The sequence below is a fragment of the Oryzias melastigma genome, linkage group LG8 (genome assembly GCF_002922805.2).
Source record: "Oryzias melastigma strain HK-1 linkage group LG8, ASM292280v2, whole genome shotgun sequence".
NCBI classification, from domain to species: Eukaryota; Metazoa; Chordata; class Actinopteri; order Beloniformes; family Adrianichthyidae; genus Oryzias; species Oryzias melastigma.
The window spans coordinates 19,486,605-19,507,008 of NC_050519.1; the positions used below are offsets into that span (position 1 = coordinate 19,486,605).

The 20,404-nt window shown below is 39.0% G+C and overlaps 3 protein-coding genes and 1 non-coding gene across 4 annotated transcripts; 2 read left to right on the forward strand and 2 right to left on the reverse strand.

The window, feature by feature from the left end:
* fam234b (family with sequence similarity 234 member B) lies at positions 1-6,860 on the reverse strand. Its single transcript, XM_024273125.1, has 13 exons — positions 6,756-6,860; positions 5,553-6,074; positions 5,189-5,302; positions 3,932-4,102; positions 3,519-3,634; positions 2,940-3,090; positions 2,727-2,868; positions 1,956-2,150; positions 1,798-1,876; positions 1,561-1,719; positions 1,348-1,468; positions 573-799; positions 1-498 (listed from the first exon to the last, which is right to left on the reverse strand). The coding sequence occupies exons 1-12, from the start codon at positions 6,790-6,792 to the stop codon at positions 573-575; spliced, it is 2,034 nt and encodes a 677-aa protein (XP_024128893.1). The 5' UTR covers positions 6,793-6,860; the 3' UTR covers positions 1-498.
* Positions 6,861-7,555: 695 nt separating this feature from the next.
* LOC112147018 lies at positions 7,556-7,709 on the reverse strand. Its single transcript, XR_002919363.1, has one exon. It is a non-coding gene; the product is annotated as a U12 minor spliceosomal RNA (small nuclear RNA).
* Positions 7,710-8,114: 405 nt separating this feature from the next.
* On the forward strand, positions 8,115-15,247 carry poldip3 (polymerase (DNA-directed), delta interacting protein 3). The gene is made up of 10 exons (XM_024272827.2): positions 8,115-8,262; positions 10,324-10,430; positions 10,510-10,937; positions 11,526-11,570; positions 13,184-13,261; positions 13,338-13,559; positions 13,731-13,808; positions 13,923-14,052; positions 14,140-14,206; positions 14,324-15,247. Exons 1-10 carry the CDS (start codon positions 8,195-8,197, stop codon positions 14,541-14,543), a joined length of 1,443 nt encoding a protein of 480 aa, XP_024128595.1. The 5' UTR covers positions 8,115-8,194; the 3' UTR covers positions 14,544-15,247.
* A 2,598-nt stretch (positions 15,248-17,845) lies between these two features.
* On the forward strand, positions 17,846-19,737 carry rrp7a (ribosomal RNA processing 7 homolog A). Its single transcript, XM_024272391.2, has 7 exons — positions 17,846-18,068; positions 18,228-18,370; positions 18,576-18,701; positions 18,974-19,097; positions 19,169-19,266; positions 19,338-19,545; positions 19,618-19,737. Exons 1-7 carry the CDS (start codon positions 18,014-18,016, stop codon positions 19,701-19,703), a joined length of 840 nt encoding a protein of 279 aa, XP_024128159.1. The 5' UTR covers positions 17,846-18,013; the 3' UTR covers positions 19,704-19,737.
* Positions 19,738-20,404: the final 667 nt, after the last annotated feature.

The window sequence follows — 20,404 nt, forward strand, 5'->3', positions numbered from 1 at the left end:
TGCTTTGGACTTTCTTTTTATGTTCCGTTCCAGCTCATAGTAAACAATGAAGAATCATATACATGATCAAATTCAACATAAAAACGCATAAAGGCAATAAATACTGTACAGCATTAAATATTTACACACTTTGAACAGAAATAAAACAATCAGTACCTGTAAGAAGATTTGACATACACTGGAAGAGAGATATGCAAAACTGCAATTCATTCCCTTGATCTTGGACTATTATTGTTGTGCTTTAGTGTCTCTAAGTACTGTAAAAGTTAAAGTAATATTAAAGTGTTACTACTGCTTACTAAAGAAACAATTACAGTTTACAAACATAAAATAAAGTTTTAAAAAAAGCAAGCATAGTGACCATAACAGGATGTCAGTAGCTTCATATTCGTTGGAGTGTCCTCGTAGTGCAGTTGGTCACAACTTCTGTCCTTTTTGTCCATGATTCCTCACACTTGTTCAGCTCTGGATTTCGTAGTGTTAAAACAGCTCCCATCGCTGCACAAAGAAACGTTCTCTCCAGTTAATAAACCTCAAACAACAGCGTTATAACCTAAACGATTCTGTCTCACCTAAAGCTTGAAGGACAATCTCCTAAAGAAAGTGTTGACCTCAAAGGCTCCAGGTTTAACAGCTGCCCCCGTCTTGGTGCTGCTCCCCAAACGGACAATCCTGCTGTTGGTGATGGCGGCTTTCAGGCTCATGCTCTTGAGGATCTGGGCGCTGGGTTCAGAGTCCGGCGTGGGCCGAGAGGACACGGTGAAGTAGGTGACGTCTTTCTGATGCTGCTGGTAACTCACTGTCAGAGAAAGTGGTCAGTGGATGTTCTTTCTTTTTTTTTTGCTTTAAAATTATGTATTGACAATAAAAATATTCATAAAATTAAAAATCATCCCATGTTTCTGATTATGATTTCAGATTCTAATGATATTGTTTCCATTCTAAATGGTTCCCAGTTATACTGTATAAAAAGGTTCAAATTTAATTGGGCAGCAGTGGATGCAGTTTATTTCTTCCAAATAGAAACAAATGCTTTGTTTGTTAGGGAGAGAAGACATTTTGTAAACAAAACTCAGAACTGAGCAACTGAGACATTTTTCCCAAAACTGTAATGGAAACACTTTTTAAAAAAATAAATGGGCTTCTTAGTATGAAGTGTCCGAAAGCCCACAGCTTCACAGCTCATTATAAGTTGTGTCATACGGAATCATACAGCTTCTCCGAAAATACATTTGTCTTTAGGTATTTTAAGAACTGCATGAAATTGAATCTTTAAGTACTTTAAGGTCACATTGAGCTGTTTTTGTCTGGTGTATTAAAACCGTGTCTCTTGTAGGTTATTCTCACCTGCAGACGTGACGGCTGTGTCTGTGGTGGAGCTGAGCTCCAGCAGGACGGTGGGATAAGCAGGATGCATCAGGAAAAGCTTCCGGATGAGCGGCTCCGCGCCAGAGACCCCGGGTGTCGTCTGGACAGTAGAAGGAACATGAATTCAGAACATTTGAAAGTCGGCTGACGTGATGCTGATTCTGCCTCAATGATTAGTCAGAACAGACTTACTGTAGCATTTCTCTGCCCTGTGATTGGCTCGCTGGCCCAGAACAAGAAAGCTGATTGGCCCGTTGAGGTGGCGACCACAGACATGTCCAAAACGAGACGGGGACAAACAAACTCTGCTGTCCACAGGAGGTGACCATTCGAACCATTAACGATGAGCGTCTAAGAGACAAAAAGGAGTTTTGGGACAATCGATTCCAGACAAACAGTATTTGTCCCCCATTAAAACGAAAAACGTACCTTCATGACGCCATTTGCTGAATGCTGAATGAAAAGATCCAGGACTCCATCATCATTGAAGTGTCCCACAGCTGGCTGACTGTGACAGGAAAAATCCTTCTTTCAGAAACTTTTTTGGGAGCAAAACAGGATCAGCACACACTGACGCAGAGCCGTACCTGTGGATTGGAGGCGAGCTGAAGGTCCATTCTTTGTGCAGATCTTTCTGCCTGAGCACAGACAGCTTGCTGGCTCCATACACCAACACCCAGTCACTCCTGGAGGAGTTCAGGTTGGAAACCGTGTCCAAACTGTAGCGGCTGTTACCAAAACCAGCCAGAAGAGGGAGCAAGAACTCCACGCTCTCAGATCCACTGGAGAAAAGGGAAAACGTAGCATCAGAGATCAATAAAGATTACTATCTTTTAGATGGTAAATATGCAGAATATGCAGGATTTAGTTTATCCTGCAACCAAACTTTTTTATAATAAATCTATTTTCTGTGTTTTTAATTTGGCAATTTAGTTTTACTTATGCACTTCTTAAGATAAGCAATCACATAGTACGTTATTTTCAAAAATGTGTGTCTTGTCCTGTATTCTTCACAATTCATGCTTGAAATAAAGAAAATCAACCAATCAATATTAACAAATCAACATGTACGATAGTGTTGCAGCAGTTAATAAAAATGATAAATATTTCACCTTTTTCATGTGTTTATGCACTTTTTCCTCTAAAAAATATACAACTCTTCACAAAGTAAAGAGTTTTCTCTTAAATCAGAATTTTTACAGAGCGAATTAGCTAAATACGTTTGAAAAATAACATAATATGTGAGTAAGTCAGTCATGTTACACCAAAAAAAAGCTTCATGAATGAGGTCAGATTGGACAACAAGCCTCACGTAAATGTAACATTTAAACATCATTAAAGTGTTTGTTGAGGAATACCTGTAAATGTGTATGAGAGAGGAAGAGTTGTTTTTCCTAAACCCCTCCCATTTTGGGTCCCTCCTCCTAAGTTTCTGCGTCAGCGGCATTTCTCTAGTGGCTCGGACGTAGAGGTCCCGCAAGAAGATGGCCTGAACGTTTCCTGAAGGATAATTTTTTTTCCAGGGTTAAAGCCAGATTCTGTGACTGATCTGTAGTGATGCTTCTCCTTACCGATTCCAAACAGGATGCAGTAGGCTCCTTGTTGGGTTTCGTGCAGCAACGGGCCGATCAGTTTTCCCTGTCCTGTCAGGTTGAAGGGGACGGGATGTCCGAGCTTCGCTCCGGTGAAGCCGGAGATTAAAGTCAGAGACAGATCCAAAGCCTGCAATGCAAATATGAGAAATACAAAATAAAATTCAGAAATGCAAACTGTCAGCTTATGATCAAATTACACTTTTGTCTGCGCATATAAATCAGTTGAAGTGGGGAAGCTGGTGAACGCATCAAAACTTCAGATTGACTCTGATAATTAAACTGTTTGGTAAATGTAGTGGCCAAAACTGTGTCTGTTTATTTGAATACAAAACCTCTGAAGGATACTATTGCCACTAAAAACCAACAGTAATGAGTTTACATTTAAATAAATCTAATTTAAATTAAATAGACACACGTGAGCGTCATTAATGGCAATTTCTCTCCCGTTTGGTCACAGCAGAACCTATTTAAGTCCATTTTAGTGACGTTTTCAGAGTCCCGCTGCTGTGGAAATGTACTGGCGGACTGGCTGTTCTTGTATGACCAGAGACAAACCTCATCTGTGGGCAGGGTGGCCACAAGCAGATCCGGGACCGAGTCCCCCTGAAGGTCCGGCAGCAGCACTGCCTGAGATTCAATGTTCTTCAGCGGTACCGACCACAGCTTCTTTCCTACGCAGCCAAAACAAATTGAGTTTCATTTTACCGTCCAAAGTATCATATAATGTAGGGATTTCCACCCTTTCATCGCAGGTTTATAGTCTGTTTCATGCTCTTAAACCTAAGCTCCGTCATCTTAAACCCACTTTAGTTCAAAAAGCTAAATTATATTCCTGTTATAGGCAGGAAATCTGAAAAAGGTTTATAAAAAAATAATAATCTAAAAGTGGACATTCTGAGCTTAATTTATTTAATCAATTTATAATTTTCTGTGACAAAAAGCATAGTCTGATTTGGGGTTCTTCTCACCCGACGTGCCGTTGACCGCCATGATGATGGACTTTCCCACGAGTAAGCACACCGGCCATGACGGCTGGCCGCTGAACTGCAGCCCGCACTGGATCCACATGACGGATTCCCGCATGGACTTCCTCCACAGCTCCTGACCGCCGACTGCAGACACGGCCACCACGCTGAAAACTGCAGAGAGGAGCAAATTCATGCAACACAACCAGAACACCGGCAAAGATAAAAACACTGTTTTGTGTATTTTCTGATCTTAATCATATTTCTAACCTTTTTTTTAAATCCACAATATGATCTCAAACATAAACTAGAAATGTTGAATTCCTTGCAATAATGCTAGAGTGAATGATTTTTGCTGAAAGTAGTTGCTGAAGCTTTTGAAGCTTTTTGCTGAAAATGGTGACAGAATTTACTTTAATTGCTGAAGGGATTTGCTGAAAATGCAAAAGCTATTTGCAAAATGTTAATTTTATTAAAGTACCATTAAAGAGCGCCAAGTTGACCTACATTTCTGAAAAATTTGTAGTGAAATTACTTTAAAAAATCCCTAATATACTCTATGTCAATGTTGAGAAAAATATTTAGTGTGTTGCTTAAATATGAGCTAGACTCCAAATTAGCCCAAAAAACTTCGTAGATGCCAAATGAGAAAGAAAGCTAGCTTGTTGCTTAAGTACTAGCTAAACTCCGAGTAGCTTAAAGTTCCTCAGTAAACTAAATTGGTCAAAAACATTAGCCTGTTGCTAAAATAGAAGCTAACCTCTAAATTAGCCTATAAAATCCAAGTGCTGGCCAAAAACGTTAGCACGTTGCTTAAATATCAGGCAAACTCCAATGTTTTTTTTAATTGATATAAAACATGACAACATAGCCCATGAATATATTGTTCCTAATCTACTTAATATTTTGACAACTTTCTCATTCATTTATTTTGCTCAATATTTCAAAAAGTTTATGAAAATAAAAAATACAAGCAGTAATGTGCCGAACGAGCTGAATGTTTTGATACCAAGAATGCTTAAATCATTGAAAGTGTGATTGAGTTTTTACGTATCATTCAAATATGTTAAAAATACAAACTAATTGGTGTTTTAAAAACTATAACTCATATGAGGCTGTGGAACAAGCGTCATCTTGTGCAACTTGTGCTGAACACCCTCATACGCTCTGCACCTGACACCTCCTTCTCTCATGAGAACCACCATTCCCAGAAGAGAAGCACGTCAGGTTTGATCGGCTCCGATCTTTCACAGAGTTCACCTTTGTTTCCTGGAGTTGAGCGCGTGTCATTGGATCTGGACGTCACACCCAGCAGCACATCCTGCATTGAATCTCCATCGACATCCCATAACGCCAGTGGCGGGGAGGTGACGCCTGTGCAGAAAAGTGAGAGAATTTTGGAACAATGCTTTGGGTTTTTGATGACAGAGAAATTCAAGCTGAACTGAATCCTGAATGGCTTTCTGAAGGATCCTATGTCAAATGAAAGGCTGCTGTTGCCTTGACAACAGGAAGTCTCAGTAATTACCGTCATCGCCAGCAAAGTGAGCTCTTAATGAGTATTTATGTTTCTTAGAGACACTCAGAGAAATGCAAACATCTGTGATGAGAGAAACCCCCTCACCTCCTGCATCCCCCAGCGCTTTCTCCCACTGAAGCTTTTTCTGCAGCTCCCGCTTCTGGCAGGGGATCAGGAACGCACACAGCAGCACCAGCATCATGGCGCAGAACAGAGGCACCAGGAAAAACGCGCTCCGGACAGCGTTCTTGCCCCTCCCTCTTTTGTCGTCAGTGCCCCGAATGCCTGACGCCGACCCCCCCGCCGACCCTCTGTCCTCCCCCATCTTCTCCCGACCCGAGTCCCTGTGGCTCCAGTGCTGGGAGGCCTTGACATGGTCTCTGTCCTGCCTCTTGGGGAGCCTCTCCGTCCACTCGTCTTCCTCATCCTCCTCCTGCACGTCGTCAGTGGCGCCCACGATCCGGCGAGATCTGCCTCCACGCAGGCTCGTGGAGCCCGACGCCAGGCAGCTGTCCCTGTTGAGGCCATTCCGGGGGTAGTTCAGCACCAGGTCGTCCTCTTCGCTCTCATCTTCACTGTCCGCTTGGGTGAGGGGGTCGTACTCACCCAGTTCAGAGCCCTTCTTCCCTGCAGAGACACAGAAACGACCACAGAATGAGTTCACCTCATCTTACAGTTTGTGGGCAGAGATAATACCCCCAGAGGAGGGAGGGGAGCATACATTTGTACTGTAACTAATATAGTTTTATTGTTAGTATTCTTTATGATGCAAAATATGACAAAAACCCACATGGATTAGTCCAAATAGGTCACATGTTTACTAAATTTATAATGAACTGATTCAATGATGTAAACCTTTGAAGTAAACGCTCTTACAGTGTAATAAACATGTATTATAACATTAAAGTCATTAATAACAATAGACATTATTTACAATTTACAATGACAGAAATGTCGTTTTTAAGGCCTGCTGGGTTCTGCTCCTGATCTTCACGCGCGCGCCGGTGCTGCAGGTGCGCGGCTCCTCCCGGTTTCAGATGTCGGTTAGCCGCTAGCTCACGCGCTGACCACAACACAGGATGCCGCTTAGAGGATGACCGACTGACCTGCAACCCCCCCGCGAGACACTCACCCTCACACTAGACTGATGTCGCATATGTTCACGGTGTTTTAGCGTCGCGAGGCAGTTACATACGCTGATTGCACAGATTGAATCAATAACAACAACATGTGTTAGAAGCGTCTGTTGTTTGATCTCATAACCGGACCGCTCTGCTGAGGTTCCGTTAGAGTTCAGTATCATCCTACCGGGCAGTTTGAGGGCGCGGGACAGAGCTGCTGCCATTAGTCCTGTCCGACAGGTTCCGATGCGAGGGAGCTGTGAGAGGCAGCTACTGTGCACATCTGAGCTGTTCTGAGCGCAGTGCATCATGGGAAATTGAGTTCGGAGCCCTCACAGAATTTGTGCGGGCTTTAATCGCTTTACATCTCTCATGTCATCATTTTCTTTTTTTAATGGCTTTAATTCAAGTTTCCTTTTATAAGGAAAATATGTTACACGATAGCAGTCCACAGGCTCTTTGTTTTTTCCTAATTTCAATTCTGACACATTACAAACCAGTTAAAAGAAAGTCAATCAATGACACAACCAAAACAATGGCTATTTTAATATTTTAATGCTAATATATATATATATATATATATATATTAAAACTTGTATTTAATGAATTACAATTGTATTTATTTTCAATTATAAATAATGAATGACACCTTCATTTAATAAATGAATATTCAACATTTTTATTTCAATTTGTTCCTTCCACCCTACCATGAAATAAATAAATATGCCAAAACATATTTAAATTTTCTTATTAATGGCTATTTTAATGCCACATATATTAAAATAGTTATTTGTTGTTTTCTAAATGTTTTCATTTAAAGCTAATTTTGAATAATTTAATTACGTAAACGTATTTAAATATGACTCTTATTCTATGTTATGTAGCATTCTTTTATATTGTGTGCCACACCACTTTGTTGGATAAATATATCCAGAAACTTGCTCCTTCCCATGATTATATAGTTTTACTTCAACAATCTGTGGGGATGGGGGAGGCCCTAGTCCTACGAGGCATCTCGCGAAGTAAGCAAGTCACCTCAGCAGGCAGGCCTGTGCCCCGTCAAAAATTCCTCTCGTATTGTAAACGAGGATACGGGCGTCACCCCGCATCGTTATTTTCCTTACTCATCAGTTTAAGGCATACCTTGCAACTGGGCTCACACCGCTATAGACACAGTGCGAAAGTACTCTCGGTTATGGGTATCATGTTGGCAACATTACTTTGTTTTCAACAATGTTCATAATACATTATGAAATAACGTCAAAGTGTCAAACTTTAATGGCAAATTCCATCGGTGTGGCACTATATAATTAAATACATATCTTTAGGACTTCGGTGCAGTAGGGCGAAGCATTGTGGGTAAATTTATCGAGTTTGTGGTATTTGTGCTTTGACAAGGTTAAGGTTCTTCACAACACACTGTATTTCACAAAAAATGATCCGGTGAACTAAAGATAATATATTTTGAGGAAAGTTGTTTTCTAACTTCCATAAAATATTTATAAAAATAGATTTATAAACATTTTCTGGTAAGGTTTTTGGCCCAACTCCTTTCCCGTAGTACTTCTGGGAGGGAAAAAAACATCTTGAAGCTGCGCGTGCGCATAAGAAAGCAAGGAGAAGAAGATGGCAGACGTTTCTTTGGATGAAGTCATACGTCGGCGCGGTATTAACCTCAAAGTTCCTGTGAAACGGTACCTACAATCATTTTAAAGTGGAGGGAAAAATTAGATATGTATGATACCAAACAAGTATTTGTATTGTAAAATGCTGAAAGCTGTTAGTCGACCAGTGAGCGCCGAAAGCTCAGCTCACATCGTGAACGCTAGGCTAAGTAGCATATTTTGCTCTGGGCCTTCGGCTAAAGAGATGTTTTCTCTTGGGTTTGGTGCTTACTTTTCGTTTATTCGACTAGAAAATAATCATTTTAATATGTTTTTGGTTGTTGGTAAAAGTGAAAATAATAAGAATAGTTCTGTTGTTCTTTTTGGTGCATGTTGTTTGGTAGCAGTCGTGCTAGTGGCGAAGCGGGGCTTTCGCATCGAAACTCTTCAGAAATACTTCAATGAATGGACTGTTGTTTACTTACCTGGTTCGTCGGTAAAAATCCGCGTTGTTTGAGTGCCGTACAGCTGCTTCAGGATGTCCACACGACAGCAAAGTAAATATTGGCAAAGATTAAATTGAAGCTGGGCAGCGTCGGAAACGTTAGCGGAGTTTGGCTAACATTTTCTTGTTAAAAAAAGGTGTTTTTACAACATTAACGACATAAAGTAACAATCATTTTTACTATTATGCTTTCTTTGTCCTACCACTGGTTATTTGTGTAAGTTTAGTCAGTTATTCATTTTTAAAATATATTTAGGAAACATGTTAAAATTGTGTTTTGGTGTTTAATGTCGTCTTGTGGCATTTTTCTTTTGATGGAGGACAAATAAATAAATCATTTACGTCTTTGTTTTCCTGGTCTGAACTGGTATCTGTCTTAAAACTGAACAGCTAGAGAGCTCCAGCATTACTCGTCATTCTTTGTTGCACTTCAATGTTAGGTTGGAAGTGTGAAAATCTGTAAGTTAACGGGTGTGATTGTAAACAAAGGGGTGATGGGAAGTGGGGATGGGCTTACTCTGCACCAACAGTCTCGCACTTAAACTCAAAAGTGAATTTCTAATGAACTACTGCCGTTCTGCAGAAACTATTCTGATTTTACCTTATAACTGTATAAAACATAAAAGCTATTGAAGAAAAACCTTTATCTGCTGATGGTAAAACTTTAATTTGTTGACGGTCCCTAACTACACCCAGAGCGAATGTCTGTCGAATATCCAATATCCAACTAACTTCACCTCGGTATAATTAAAAGATCAATGACCGGATTGGGACTTTTAAGACAAAATTATATAGAGTTTTGAAGTAAATTTATTAATTGTTTTCCATAAAATAATTTACTTTAATATTTGCTACCAATCTAAAATATTGCAAAATTGCTTTTAATATAATTTCTAAAGTTCGTGATGTAATTTATGCTGTAAACTATACTACTTGTACATTTATGTTAATTTCTGTTGTTTTAAGCTATTTATTGGAAAAATAAAATGGACATATTTCAAAGGATTAAAATGTCATTAACTTGTAATATTTTGTATATGTTATTACAAGTATATCTCTGAAGCATTAATCGGACCGACAGCCTAAAGACCCTCCTTGGTTTTTAGCCTGGGCTTGTGGCTGAAAATGCAACATGGCACGGTTCACTTACATACCGATGCCATGAAGGATCAACTGTTTCTGCACATACAGCAGGGGGTATGGGGATGTATAAAGTGATGCAGAACAGTTGATGTTTGCTCTTTCATTTCTTGCAACCAGTTGGTCATAATTCATTTCAACTACAATACATTTTTTTCCTACTGTTGTAGTTATTCTGAATCAGAATGTACTTTATTATCATTGTGTTTAAGAGAATACATTAGTCAGAGTTTGACATAAAAATAAAGTTTAGATATACACAAAAAAAACCCTAAATTATGTAAAGTCTAAGATATGTAGATAATAGGATAACAGTAAACTCTGTTAACCAAAGATTGATGTAATATTGGACTGGTAAATAAAAAATGATCTATAATTGAACTTATATTACCAAATAAACATACATGTAATTGAGTTGAATGAATGGATGTAAAATATTGCGTAACAGAGAAATAGTAAATCGGTATTGTGAACTATTTTTACGACATGGTTTATCTTGTCCTCAGGCCTGCGTTTGGATGGGGTCCAGGGGGAGATGGCAAAAATTTTGACGCCAGACAAAAAATTGGAACGAGTGACGTAAGACAGCGGCTTGGAGTGGGAACAACGAAGGGTAAAACTCACCTTCAAGTTACAATCTTTGATGAAAAATAATTTTTGCCTTCCTCTAAAATGTATTTTTTTAATTCTAGGTTTTCAAGTAAAAGATGCCAGAGAAAAACTTGTTCAAAAAGACGCCCGGTTTAAAATTCGTGGTAGGGGAGGAGCGTCGGCTGTGCAGGACGCCCGGCAGATGATCACCTCACGCAAGCAGGGCCAGACGCTGCCCAGTGTCCCTCCACAAACGACACTAAAAGCAGTGATCACGCAGCAGCTGCAGAGCAAAACTCTGGTTCCTCCCATACAGATACAAACCATCAGTAATTTTTCTGGCATCAATGCGCGGCAGTTCAGCTCTGCTGTACAAGGACTGAGTGCACGAGGCGTCGTTACACCGCAGCTGAGCAATAATGGGAGAGTAATGGACGCCCGGGACAGGCTGAGCCTCAAGAGGAGCCTTGGTGGAACACCGACACAAGCAGCCATTGCTCCACCTCTAAAAATTACCAAGACCATACAGGTGAGGGTTAATGTTTTAAAGTTAGATCGTAAATTTGCAGATTTGAAGCAAAGTGACATCAAGGGTTTTTTGTACGGTGTCCCTGAAGTTCAAATCACACCAACAAATTACACAGCAGTTTCTTCTTTAGTTTTATTTTTCAAAATTTTATTTTTGATTTTAGGATATTACAACAGATTATTAGAATGACTGTTTTTTTTTGTTGTTTGTTTTTCACGGCTTTAAATCTTGTAAATGTGCGACTGTATCAGTCATAGGCTAAATTTGTGACTTTTTTCTCGTAAATTTACGTGTTTTAAATTCCTAAATGTATTACTTTAAAAGTCTTAGATTTACGAGAAAAACATCATAAGTTGTGGAGAAAAAGCATCAAAGTTCTGTTTATCAGAGCCGTACTTGAAGATGAAAGATGTGGAGTATCTTGTGAAGCTTTATTCCTAATAGGTTTCAAAAACAAAGAAATTCTAAACCTTTTAGCAACTAAAATCAAATTATCAGTGTTATTTGATTTGCACTTCAGAGCCACTGTAGTTTTGTTTTTTATGTATTTATTTTGTAATATCAATTTTGTTGTTCTCCTCTCCACAGCAACGACCTCTAGGGATGTCAAGTGGAATACGTGCAGCCTCACAGGTAGTTATGCCCCTTTCTGTATTTATGACATAAACCAAAGCTAAGAGTTTTAGGGTTCATTAAATCATTTAGTCCTGATCGAGTCCTGAACTTTGCATTCTGTTCCGACCAAAGCTTGTAAACAAAACCACATGACTAAAGATCTCTTCACTCATTGACCAGAAATTATGATGGAGAGTTAAAACAACTAGGCGGAAATGATGAAAGTTATCCTTGTCAGGATAGTTCACTTATTCAAACTTTATTTTTAGCTTATCAATTTTGAACACTTATATCAACATCAGATTCAACACTTTACTTTTTGGTACGGTGGAGGCGTGCTGTAAGACGGTTACTGGCAAGACAGTGGTTGTGAAGGTGCGCTGATAAATATTAATGACAGATAGTCGGTAAAACGGTGAGAATCAATGTGGATCAGGTCAAAAATAGTAATAATGAACCTGCATTCATCCGACCACATTTCAATGAGTTGCTGTCTGATAGATGCAATGTTATTGTATTGTTTTTAAGAGAATTCTTTGAAGGAACTTTCAGGATGACGTTACAGCAGTGCCGTGCCTATGCCGTGTTGGAAGACATAGAAAAGCGCGTAATAAGCGTTTTCAGCCTCATTAAAATAAACATAAGCCGTTGGATCAATTATATCCTCTTTGATAAAACGACGATCAATTCTCACCAGTCACTTCACTACATCACGTGACCACCGGCTACCGTAGCTGTTCTGCTTCAGTCATTCCGCCCTCAACTCTTTTCACATTCAGACTGAGGAATCTCAGAGCGAACTGAAGTTCAGTCCAATCGGAATCGAACAGAGACCACCTCAGAAGATTGGTCCAAGCGCGGTTCCTAGACCAGGGTCTGCTTATGTGTATTCAGACTGAAAATTTGTTACGGATTATCGGGGAGAAACACACTCAGGTTTACTTTAATCAAGCCAAATGTGTACAGTCTGAATACACCGTTAATGACTTAATAGATCTTTAATAACGATGATAAAAAGGACTCAGTGTTTCAGTATCATGAAAATACATGTTTGGTTAGTGAATCATGTTCAGTGTGAACGCAGCTTTAGTGACATTAACTAGTTTGTAATAGTAAGAAAGGGTTTTCCAGGAAAAGATCAGAGATACTCATTTTTTTTTATATTCTACATTTAAAGAAGATGTTTGCAAACAAAAGGAGAATAGAAAGAATCACAGGAGGTGTACACGTCATTTCTCTCTTGGTTTTATGACTCCCATCAGCTAACAAGTCTATAAATTTTTGTTCAAGCTTTTCCTGGAAATGGGAGTTCCAATTTTTAAATAATAATTAAAAAAAGTAAATCAATGCTTTACGTTGATGGTACATTATTCAAAATTATCCTGTTTCTGCTACACATCTAAATGTTTGGAGAATAATATTGTACTCAGAATATGCTAGTATGGTTGCTATTAAACATAGTTAGCTTTGTAGTTATCTTATTTTTTTAATTGTACAATTTTATTTTAAACTGATCTGTAAAACATTTGAAGGTTAATGTGACAATTCTTTGTAAAGTTGACGTGTTTTGGTTCATATTATGTTTTAGTTTTGCGATGAACACTTGTGACTAATTCATCTTTGTTTCTAAGCCTGACCTGAATGAGATGGATGGGACTCCCAGCAAACAAATAAAGATCACAACTGCCAACAACATGCTGCAATCACGGGTACGTTTATGTATAACATTTATGAAAACCAGTTCATTAAGAACATGCTTGAATTCTGATGTCTGTTTTTGTTTAGTCTGGTACTGTGGGGTCCACATTCTCCATGTCGGCCCCGATCACCAAGGTGGTTAAAAACGATGCGTACACGGCTCCGCGGCCTCCTGTCCCCGTGGCTCCCACTCGGCCGAACGCCAGCGCGGCCACAGCACGCGCCTCCGCCGCAGCGCTGCAGCCAGTCTCCAGGACTCTTCAGCAAAGCGCAGCAGAGACCAGCACCACAGCGCCAACCCCTCCACAGGTGAGTCAGTGCACGTTACTCCAGTCACCAATTTCAGCTTCAAAACAAAAACTCTGCAGGTTTCCTCAAAGGGGATTAAAATGGAATCACAGAAACTTCTAAGAATAATCTTCATCTAAATGTATTACAGAAACACTCCTGCCTCTAAACTCTGATGTGTTTTTCATGCAGCCCGCCTTCAGCCCCCTGGAAGGCACCAAAATAACCGTGAACAACCTGCACCCTCGGGTCACAGAGGAAGACATAGTGGTGAGCAGATTCAGCTTCACGCTTCAAGCTTTTCTTATAAGGGCTCTTTGGTGTTATGCCGGAGCTGCTGTGGTGACTCACCGTGGGTGGGGGGTGTTGTGTTTTTGTTCCCAGGAGCTGTTCTGTGTGTGCGGTGCCTTGAAACGAGCGCGGCTAGTCAAGGTGGGCGTCGCTGAGGTGGTGTTTGTGCGTAAAGAAGATGCCGTGAGTGCTTACAGGAAGTACAACAATCGCTGCTTGGATGGTGAGTGCTTCTGGGAAAACAATGCACCAACATATTTCTACGAAGAAAGCTTTTTTTTCTCCTAATCAGTGTTTTATTTGCCTCTAGGTCAACCTATGAAGTGTAACCTTCATATTCAGGGAAATGTGATCACTTCTGATCAACCTATTCTGCTGTAAGTGACAAGGAGAAGTTTCACGCTTCACTTTAAACTACTTTAAACCTAAGCATAAAATCTGATGAGTGCCTTTTTGAAGAGTTGAGACGATCTGCTGTTTTTGGTTTCCAATAGGAGACTGAGCGACACTCCCGGGACGGGCAGCAGCACAAAGAAAGACGGCTTGCCCCCCTCTCTGTCCCGCACCGGCCAGAGATCCTCGTCTCAGCCCACTCCAGAAGTGGACCCCCAGACCATTCTCAAAGCTTTGTTCAAGTCCAACGCGCAGTCCACCACCACCACCACCTCTGAAGCCCCCAGTTCACAGACCACCGCCTTCCGCATTAAGATATAGCTCACCTGTAAAACTGTATTTGTTTGCTTTTCTCAATGTGGACTTTTGAAACAATATTTTATTTCCTTCAGGAGTCCACATTCTTTCATGATAGTGAACAAATATTAGCTGAGGCTGTGGAGAATGTGAAATTCTTTGTTTTTGTGGGGACAAATGTCACCTATTTCCGATGTGGTTGTGATGTTTTATTCAGTTTGGTAAACAGGAGGAAGGAAAATGTCCATTTTTGTTCTTTTTTAACATTACTTTCAGACAAAAACAAGTGTAAAGTCAAAGTTAAGGCATGTTAATCTGATATCTGAGTGGAATCGTCATCATTGATTAACGTAACGTTTACATTTAAACTGCCACACAGGTGTTTTTAATGGCATTATCAGGATCTGTCAGTTAAGTTTCCCGTGAAATCGTCCCCTCGTCGTGAGTTTAGTTGAAGCCTGAATTAGATTTTGTTCCAGAAAAAAAGATATTTCATGTTATAGAAAGTCCGCAGACAGTACTGTGAGGTTTCCTGGGTCTTTCAGCTCTTGTGGCACGCAGTGCTGTTTGTTACTGTTCTTTCTCTGAACGCATCATTTGGTGTTTGTATGTTCCCCTGGTTTTGGACTGTACACTTCTTTCAGTTGCTTTCTTTTGCCTCTCAGCAAGAGTAGAAAGCTGTCACATCTCTAACATGGCGCCAATAAATAGAAAGCTTTGTATGTGTTGCCTAAGGTTCCTCTTTGCCTCTAAAATGATGATTGAAATTCTTTTATTCTTTGTGTTGATGAAGGATCTCATTTATCCAGGTGACATCTTCATCCTAGCATCTTAAACTGGATCGACTGAAAAAACTAACCTGAGATTTTGTTTAAATCATTATAGAAATCCTTTTGTTTTCTTTCAAACGACAGTACGGCTTATTACGTCCTCCCTGTGTCATATTTATGTATCTACAAATACCAAAAATGCATTTATTTTAAATACAAAATACATATTACCTCAAAAAATAAACTTAAACTTTTTGAACTTAAAAGTAAAGTTTGGGTCAATGAACCTAAAGATCTGTATTTATTTTTTTTTTTTATGAATGTAGAGAATCTTTAGCAAGAAAGATTTTAGGTTTTATTTGTGCATTAAAAAAATGCTTAAATCCTTTAAGAACTCACCAAAGTAGTTTAAGCTAAGCTTATCTTAAACCTATCTTTGAGATATTTATGAATAACTGGAGTAGTGATGGTCCTGATGACGCTGAAACCTGAGCAAAAAAAGGCAAAAAGTATGGAGAGAATATAGTGTCATCTAATATGTGTATGCAATTCATGATTTGTATCCCATACAATATTCACATCTAGAAAAATTCCAAAATAAAAAAAAATACAATTTACTCATGCACAACTTGAAATTACATCAGTTTAAAATGAACAACACATACATTTTTAAAAAATTAAACACAATTTGCTTAATCCAAAACTGAATATACGCACAAATCTGATGTGAGTCTTCACATCTCCAAGATTCAAGGGATGCGTTTAAATGCTGCTAGAATGCTGGGTCATCAGAGTTTTCTTATCAGCTGCTCTGAACTTAGATTGTGAATGAAACCTGGTTAAAACTCTAAATTTTCCCACTTTCTTTAACAGAAATGCTCTGATAAATGAATGTAAAAGAGTCTAAATTTGCGTTTTTAGAACTTAAGTTTCTCTATCCTCATTTGAAAAAGAAGACACGTTTGTGTGTTTTGTTCTATGGTTTTGTTTAATGGAGATTATTCATATCCTTTACTTTATATTGGTTTTGTCAAATGCAGAGAATACGGTAAATTATGTTTCTGTTCTTATTTTCACATTATATATATTTTTTGGGGTAATCTCAAATGCTTTCTGAGAGAAATTTGAATTAGTTTGAATTCGTAGCTGTCCTACATGAACTGGAGCACTTCCTCATCATGCTGAGGCTTTATTGTGCCTGGCTTAAGGAGGAAGAACTGGTTAACTCCCGGGATCAACACCGGTGCTTCCAAAAAGCAGGTGATTGAGGAGGCTATAGTGAATGTGATCATTAAAGACCGTCAGCCTTGCAGACGAGGGGTGCTGAGATCTGATACAGCTCATTGAGCCCTCATGTGTTATGGCATCCAGAAAGGGATGTGAAGCAAACTGGTGGATCAATGTTATCCATGTATGTGCATGTTATATGCATTATTTTTACTCAATTTCTACTTATGTTTTCAATTTTAGGCTTTAAAGATCATAATTTCTGAGTATTGTGAGGAGAAAAGAGACAGAAAGACATGCAGTATGCAGCTTTACATCTGACGTGTGGACATATGGAGGCTGACTTGGCGGACATCACACTGCTCATATGCCCTCAGTTCCCTGTGAAAGGATGTTCTCCAAAGCAGAAGAATTTGTTTCTAAACGCCGCAATCGCTCGGCCCAAAAATGTTACAGCAGCTGATGTTTTTGAATAAAAACGTGAAATTGTGCTTTTCCAGTTAAAGATGACTGCAAAGATTCTTTAAGTCCAGCAGGTGTCGCCATTAGATGAAGCAACAATACAATAACAAACATAACCTGTAGAAACAGTGATATGTCAATGGTTTCTGGTTTCAACAGTGTGGAGACAGTTAGGGAAATGTGCCACACACATCTATTATGTTTCATCTGGCCATCACTACCACAGAGGGAAATCACAGAATTTGCAAACAAAAAAATCTGGTGGAATCACCTAGAATACTTTGATTTGACATTCAAAATTCACATTTACAAATATTTAAATAATCAAAGCATCTAACTGTTTTTACATTTCTGACAAAACTTGATATTTATCCAACAATTTTCTTGTTGGAGACGAGACAACATGTCCCCTTTGGCTTGCTTTGTGCAATCAGCACAAAAACTTAAACTCACTAATGATGTGGAAAAAGACGTCTGCAAAGACGAATGGGCAAAACTGTCAAGAGAAATGTGTGCCAAGCTGGTGGCGTCATATTCAAAACCACTTGATGCTGTAACTGCTCCAAAAGTTTTGCTTTTTTTATTTTTCATTTAATTTATTCACAATTTCAAAATAACTTTTTCACATTGTCATTATGGGTTTTTCTTTTAAATAATTTTTCAGGATCAAACGGATTTAATCCATTTTGAATTAAGGCTGTGACATAATAATATGTGCAAGAAGTGAGGCTCTTTGAATACTTTCCGCATGCACCGCATATATGGCCTCGTGTTTGTGTGTCTGTTAGTGTGTTCATTGACTGTATAAGTTCGTACAGTAAATGGTTCATCCTCCACCGTAGTTTTTTTTTTTTTTGTCATTGTTATACTCAATAAAAACAGACCCTAACTTTTCATCTGGTCGTTTATATTTCGAAACCTACCTACTAATATAAACGTTTTCTTTCTTTTTTTTTTTAATAAAGTAATTTTGGAAAAAAAAGTAAAAAAAAAAAAAAAACCTTTCCGGTTTAGACGTCACTTCCGGACCAAACAATGGCGAAGAAACGTGCTAGTGGCGAGCCCTGGGTTATTCCTGGAGGTTTCTCAGGTATTTATCATTTACTTTTAATTAAAATGTGTAGAAATAAATTAGTATAAATAGAAAAGTTATTTTTTTAGTACATTTGGAGCTTTTTTCGTCTGTGTGACGACAGGGACGTTCGTTTGCTGTACTCATGCTGTCTCTGCTTGTCTGTTCTCTGTACAGTTCTTTCCTTACAGTTCAGCTCCAGCAGCGCATCTCGTCATTGTCTGTATGTGAAGGAGCACAAAGTGCGCGCAGAGAACAGCAAGCACAGACCTCTGGACCGGACTTTATTTCTGCTCAACATTCCTCCATACTGTTCACATGTGAGCTTCAAGTAAACAGATCAACCAGTCGATTCTCTGTCAAAGCTAATTACTTTGAAAGAGAAGCAAATCGTACCTAATGTGGGCTTCTTTAGTGTGCTTGATTCTACTTTTGTGGAACCAAGTAACCAAAATAATTGGAAAATCATTGAATACTGCTGCTGTTTCATTTGTTTCTTATTGATCCTTCATTGTGTTGTCTCAGGTTGTTGTGAAAGAATTATTCTCCCAGTTTGGCGCCATTGTGTCGGTCGAGTTGAGGGATCATCCGGGTTCATCCCAGGAATCTAAACCCATAATATCCAAGCTCTTTAGACCACCTGAGAAGCAGGTTTGCTGTTGTTCACTTTGTGATTTTCACACCTTACTCTGCTGTTCAATGTCTCTGTTTAGTATGAAAGAGTCACACCTGGAGGAAACACTGAAAAAGGAGCAACTTAAAAAAATCATATTCCAATATATTAGAATATTGGTTTTAGCTTATTAAAGTGTTTCCATAATTGAAAATAAATAAAAAAATACAAAATAATAATTGATGCAGGGCTGATTTGAATGTTTCCCCCATTCAGCATCTTTGATTGTCAATATAATCATCACTTTTAGGGTTTCAAAGTTGGTTACATCATCTTCAAAAACTCCTCAAGTTTGCAAGCAGTTAAGTCTTATCCCTTTGACGCCCCCTTGGTGGTCTCAACTGAGGAGCGTCCGGTGAAAACAGGAGTACAGAGTAAGTGTTTCAGAGTATTCAGGAACAGAGACGATCGTTAGTTTGACACGCGTGTTTGCCTCCTGTTACAGAATGGATCCAGCAGTATTCAGACTCCTTCATCCATCCGGACAGACTCCAGCAAAAAGTTGACAACTTTATGCTGAGCTATGATAAGCATAAAGAAAAGGTGGGAATTCTTCCATTCTACTGTGGATTCAGGCCATTTTATTTTGTACAAGCGAGTATTTTTTTCCTCAGGAAGCAGAACGAAAGAAAAAGGAGGCTGAAAAGCAGCAAGAGGAAGAAGAAGGCTGGGTGAAAGTAACCAGAGGGCACAAGGGCGCTAAAGCCCGTCCTCACAGCGAGGCAGCTAACGAGAAAACTCTACAGAAAGAGAAAAGGAAGAAGAAGAGGAAGGAGCTCCTAAACTTCTACACCTGGCAGCACAGAAACACACAGAAAGAACGTAAGTTAGCCAAGTTCAGATTTGACCTGCAACCCAAACCTTTATGTTTAGTTTAATCTTCTTCTTTTACAGACATTGCTGAGCTGAGGAAGAAGTTTGAAGAGGACAAACAGAGAATAGCTCTACTGAGGGCGCAGAGAAAATTCAAACCTTACTGAGTATAAATAAAACCAAAGTGAATGAAAAATCGAATCCTATGTTTTTGTGATGATTCAATTCTCACACAGCCTTTTTTTTAAGCAGTTTTGGAAAAAAAACGTTAAAAATTATATTTTCACAATTATTCAACGTAGGCATCAAAGTAGTTTAAATAGTGCAACAAAAAGAAGTTCAGTCAAACCTTTTCAAACATATACAGTGGGGATTGAAACGTTTGGGCACCCCTGGTAAAATCTTACATTATTGTTCATAAAGAAGTCAATGAAAGATAAAAAAATATTCTAAAGGCATCAGTTTACAGATGAGATATTCTTTTAATGTGTAAAAACAAGTTAGGCTTTATTTGCATAATTTACCCTTTCAAAATAACAGAAAACTAAGTATTAGTGAGTGCACCCTGCCCCTTCCGGAAGCCTCACAGCTTGTAAAGGCTTTTTGTAACCAGCCAAGAGTCTCTCAATTCTTGTCTGAGTTGTCTTCATCCATTCTTCCTTACAAAAGTCTTCCAGTTCTTTGAGATTTTACTGCTCCTTTCAGGTCTATCCATAGATTTTGAATGATGTTGAGGTCAGTTGATTGGGAACGCCACTGCAAAACCTTCAATTTCTGCCTCCAAGTGTGGATTTTGAGGAATGTTTAAAATCAGTTTGTGGAAGCAGTACTTTCAACTTTTTCACAGATGGCATCAAGTTCGTGTCCA

Bases quoted from the DNA above. Each gene is read 5' to 3' on its own strand.
- poldip3 (XM_024272827.2), top strand. From the start codon at position 8,195: ATGGCAGACGTTTCTTTGGATGAAGTCATACGTCGGCGCGGTATTAAC. The intron at 8,263-10,323 runs GTACCTACAATC...TCTTGTCCTCAG, and splicing joins CTCAAAGTTCCTGTGAAACG to GCCTGCGTTTGGATGGGGTC. The intron at 13,560-13,730 runs GTGAGTCAGTGC...TTTTTCATGCAG, and splicing joins CAGCGCCAACCCCTCCACAG to CCCGCCTTCAGCCCCCTGGA.
- rrp7a (XM_024272391.2), top strand. From the start codon at position 18,014: ATGGCGAAGAAACGTGCTAGTGGCGAGCCCTGGGTTATTCCTGGAGGT. The intron at 18,371-18,575 runs GTGAGCTTCAAG...GTGTTGTCTCAG, and splicing joins TTCCTCCATACTGTTCACAT to GTTGTTGTGAAAGAATTATT. The intron at 19,098-19,168 runs GTAAGTGTTTCA...CTCCTGTTACAG, and splicing joins GGTGAAAACAGGAGTACAGA to AATGGATCCAGCAGTATTCA.
- fam234b (XM_024273125.1), bottom strand. From the start codon at position 6,792: ATGGCAGCAGCTCTGTCCCGCGCCCTCAAACTGCCCG. The intron at 6,075-6,755 runs GTAGGATGATAC...GTGTCTCTGCAG, and splicing joins CCGCGCCCTCAAACTGCCCG to GGAAGAAGGGCTCTGAACTG. The intron at 800-1,347 runs GTGAGAATAACC...TTTCTCTGACAG, and splicing joins CACAGCCGTCACGTCTGCAG to TGAGTTACCAGCAGCATCAG.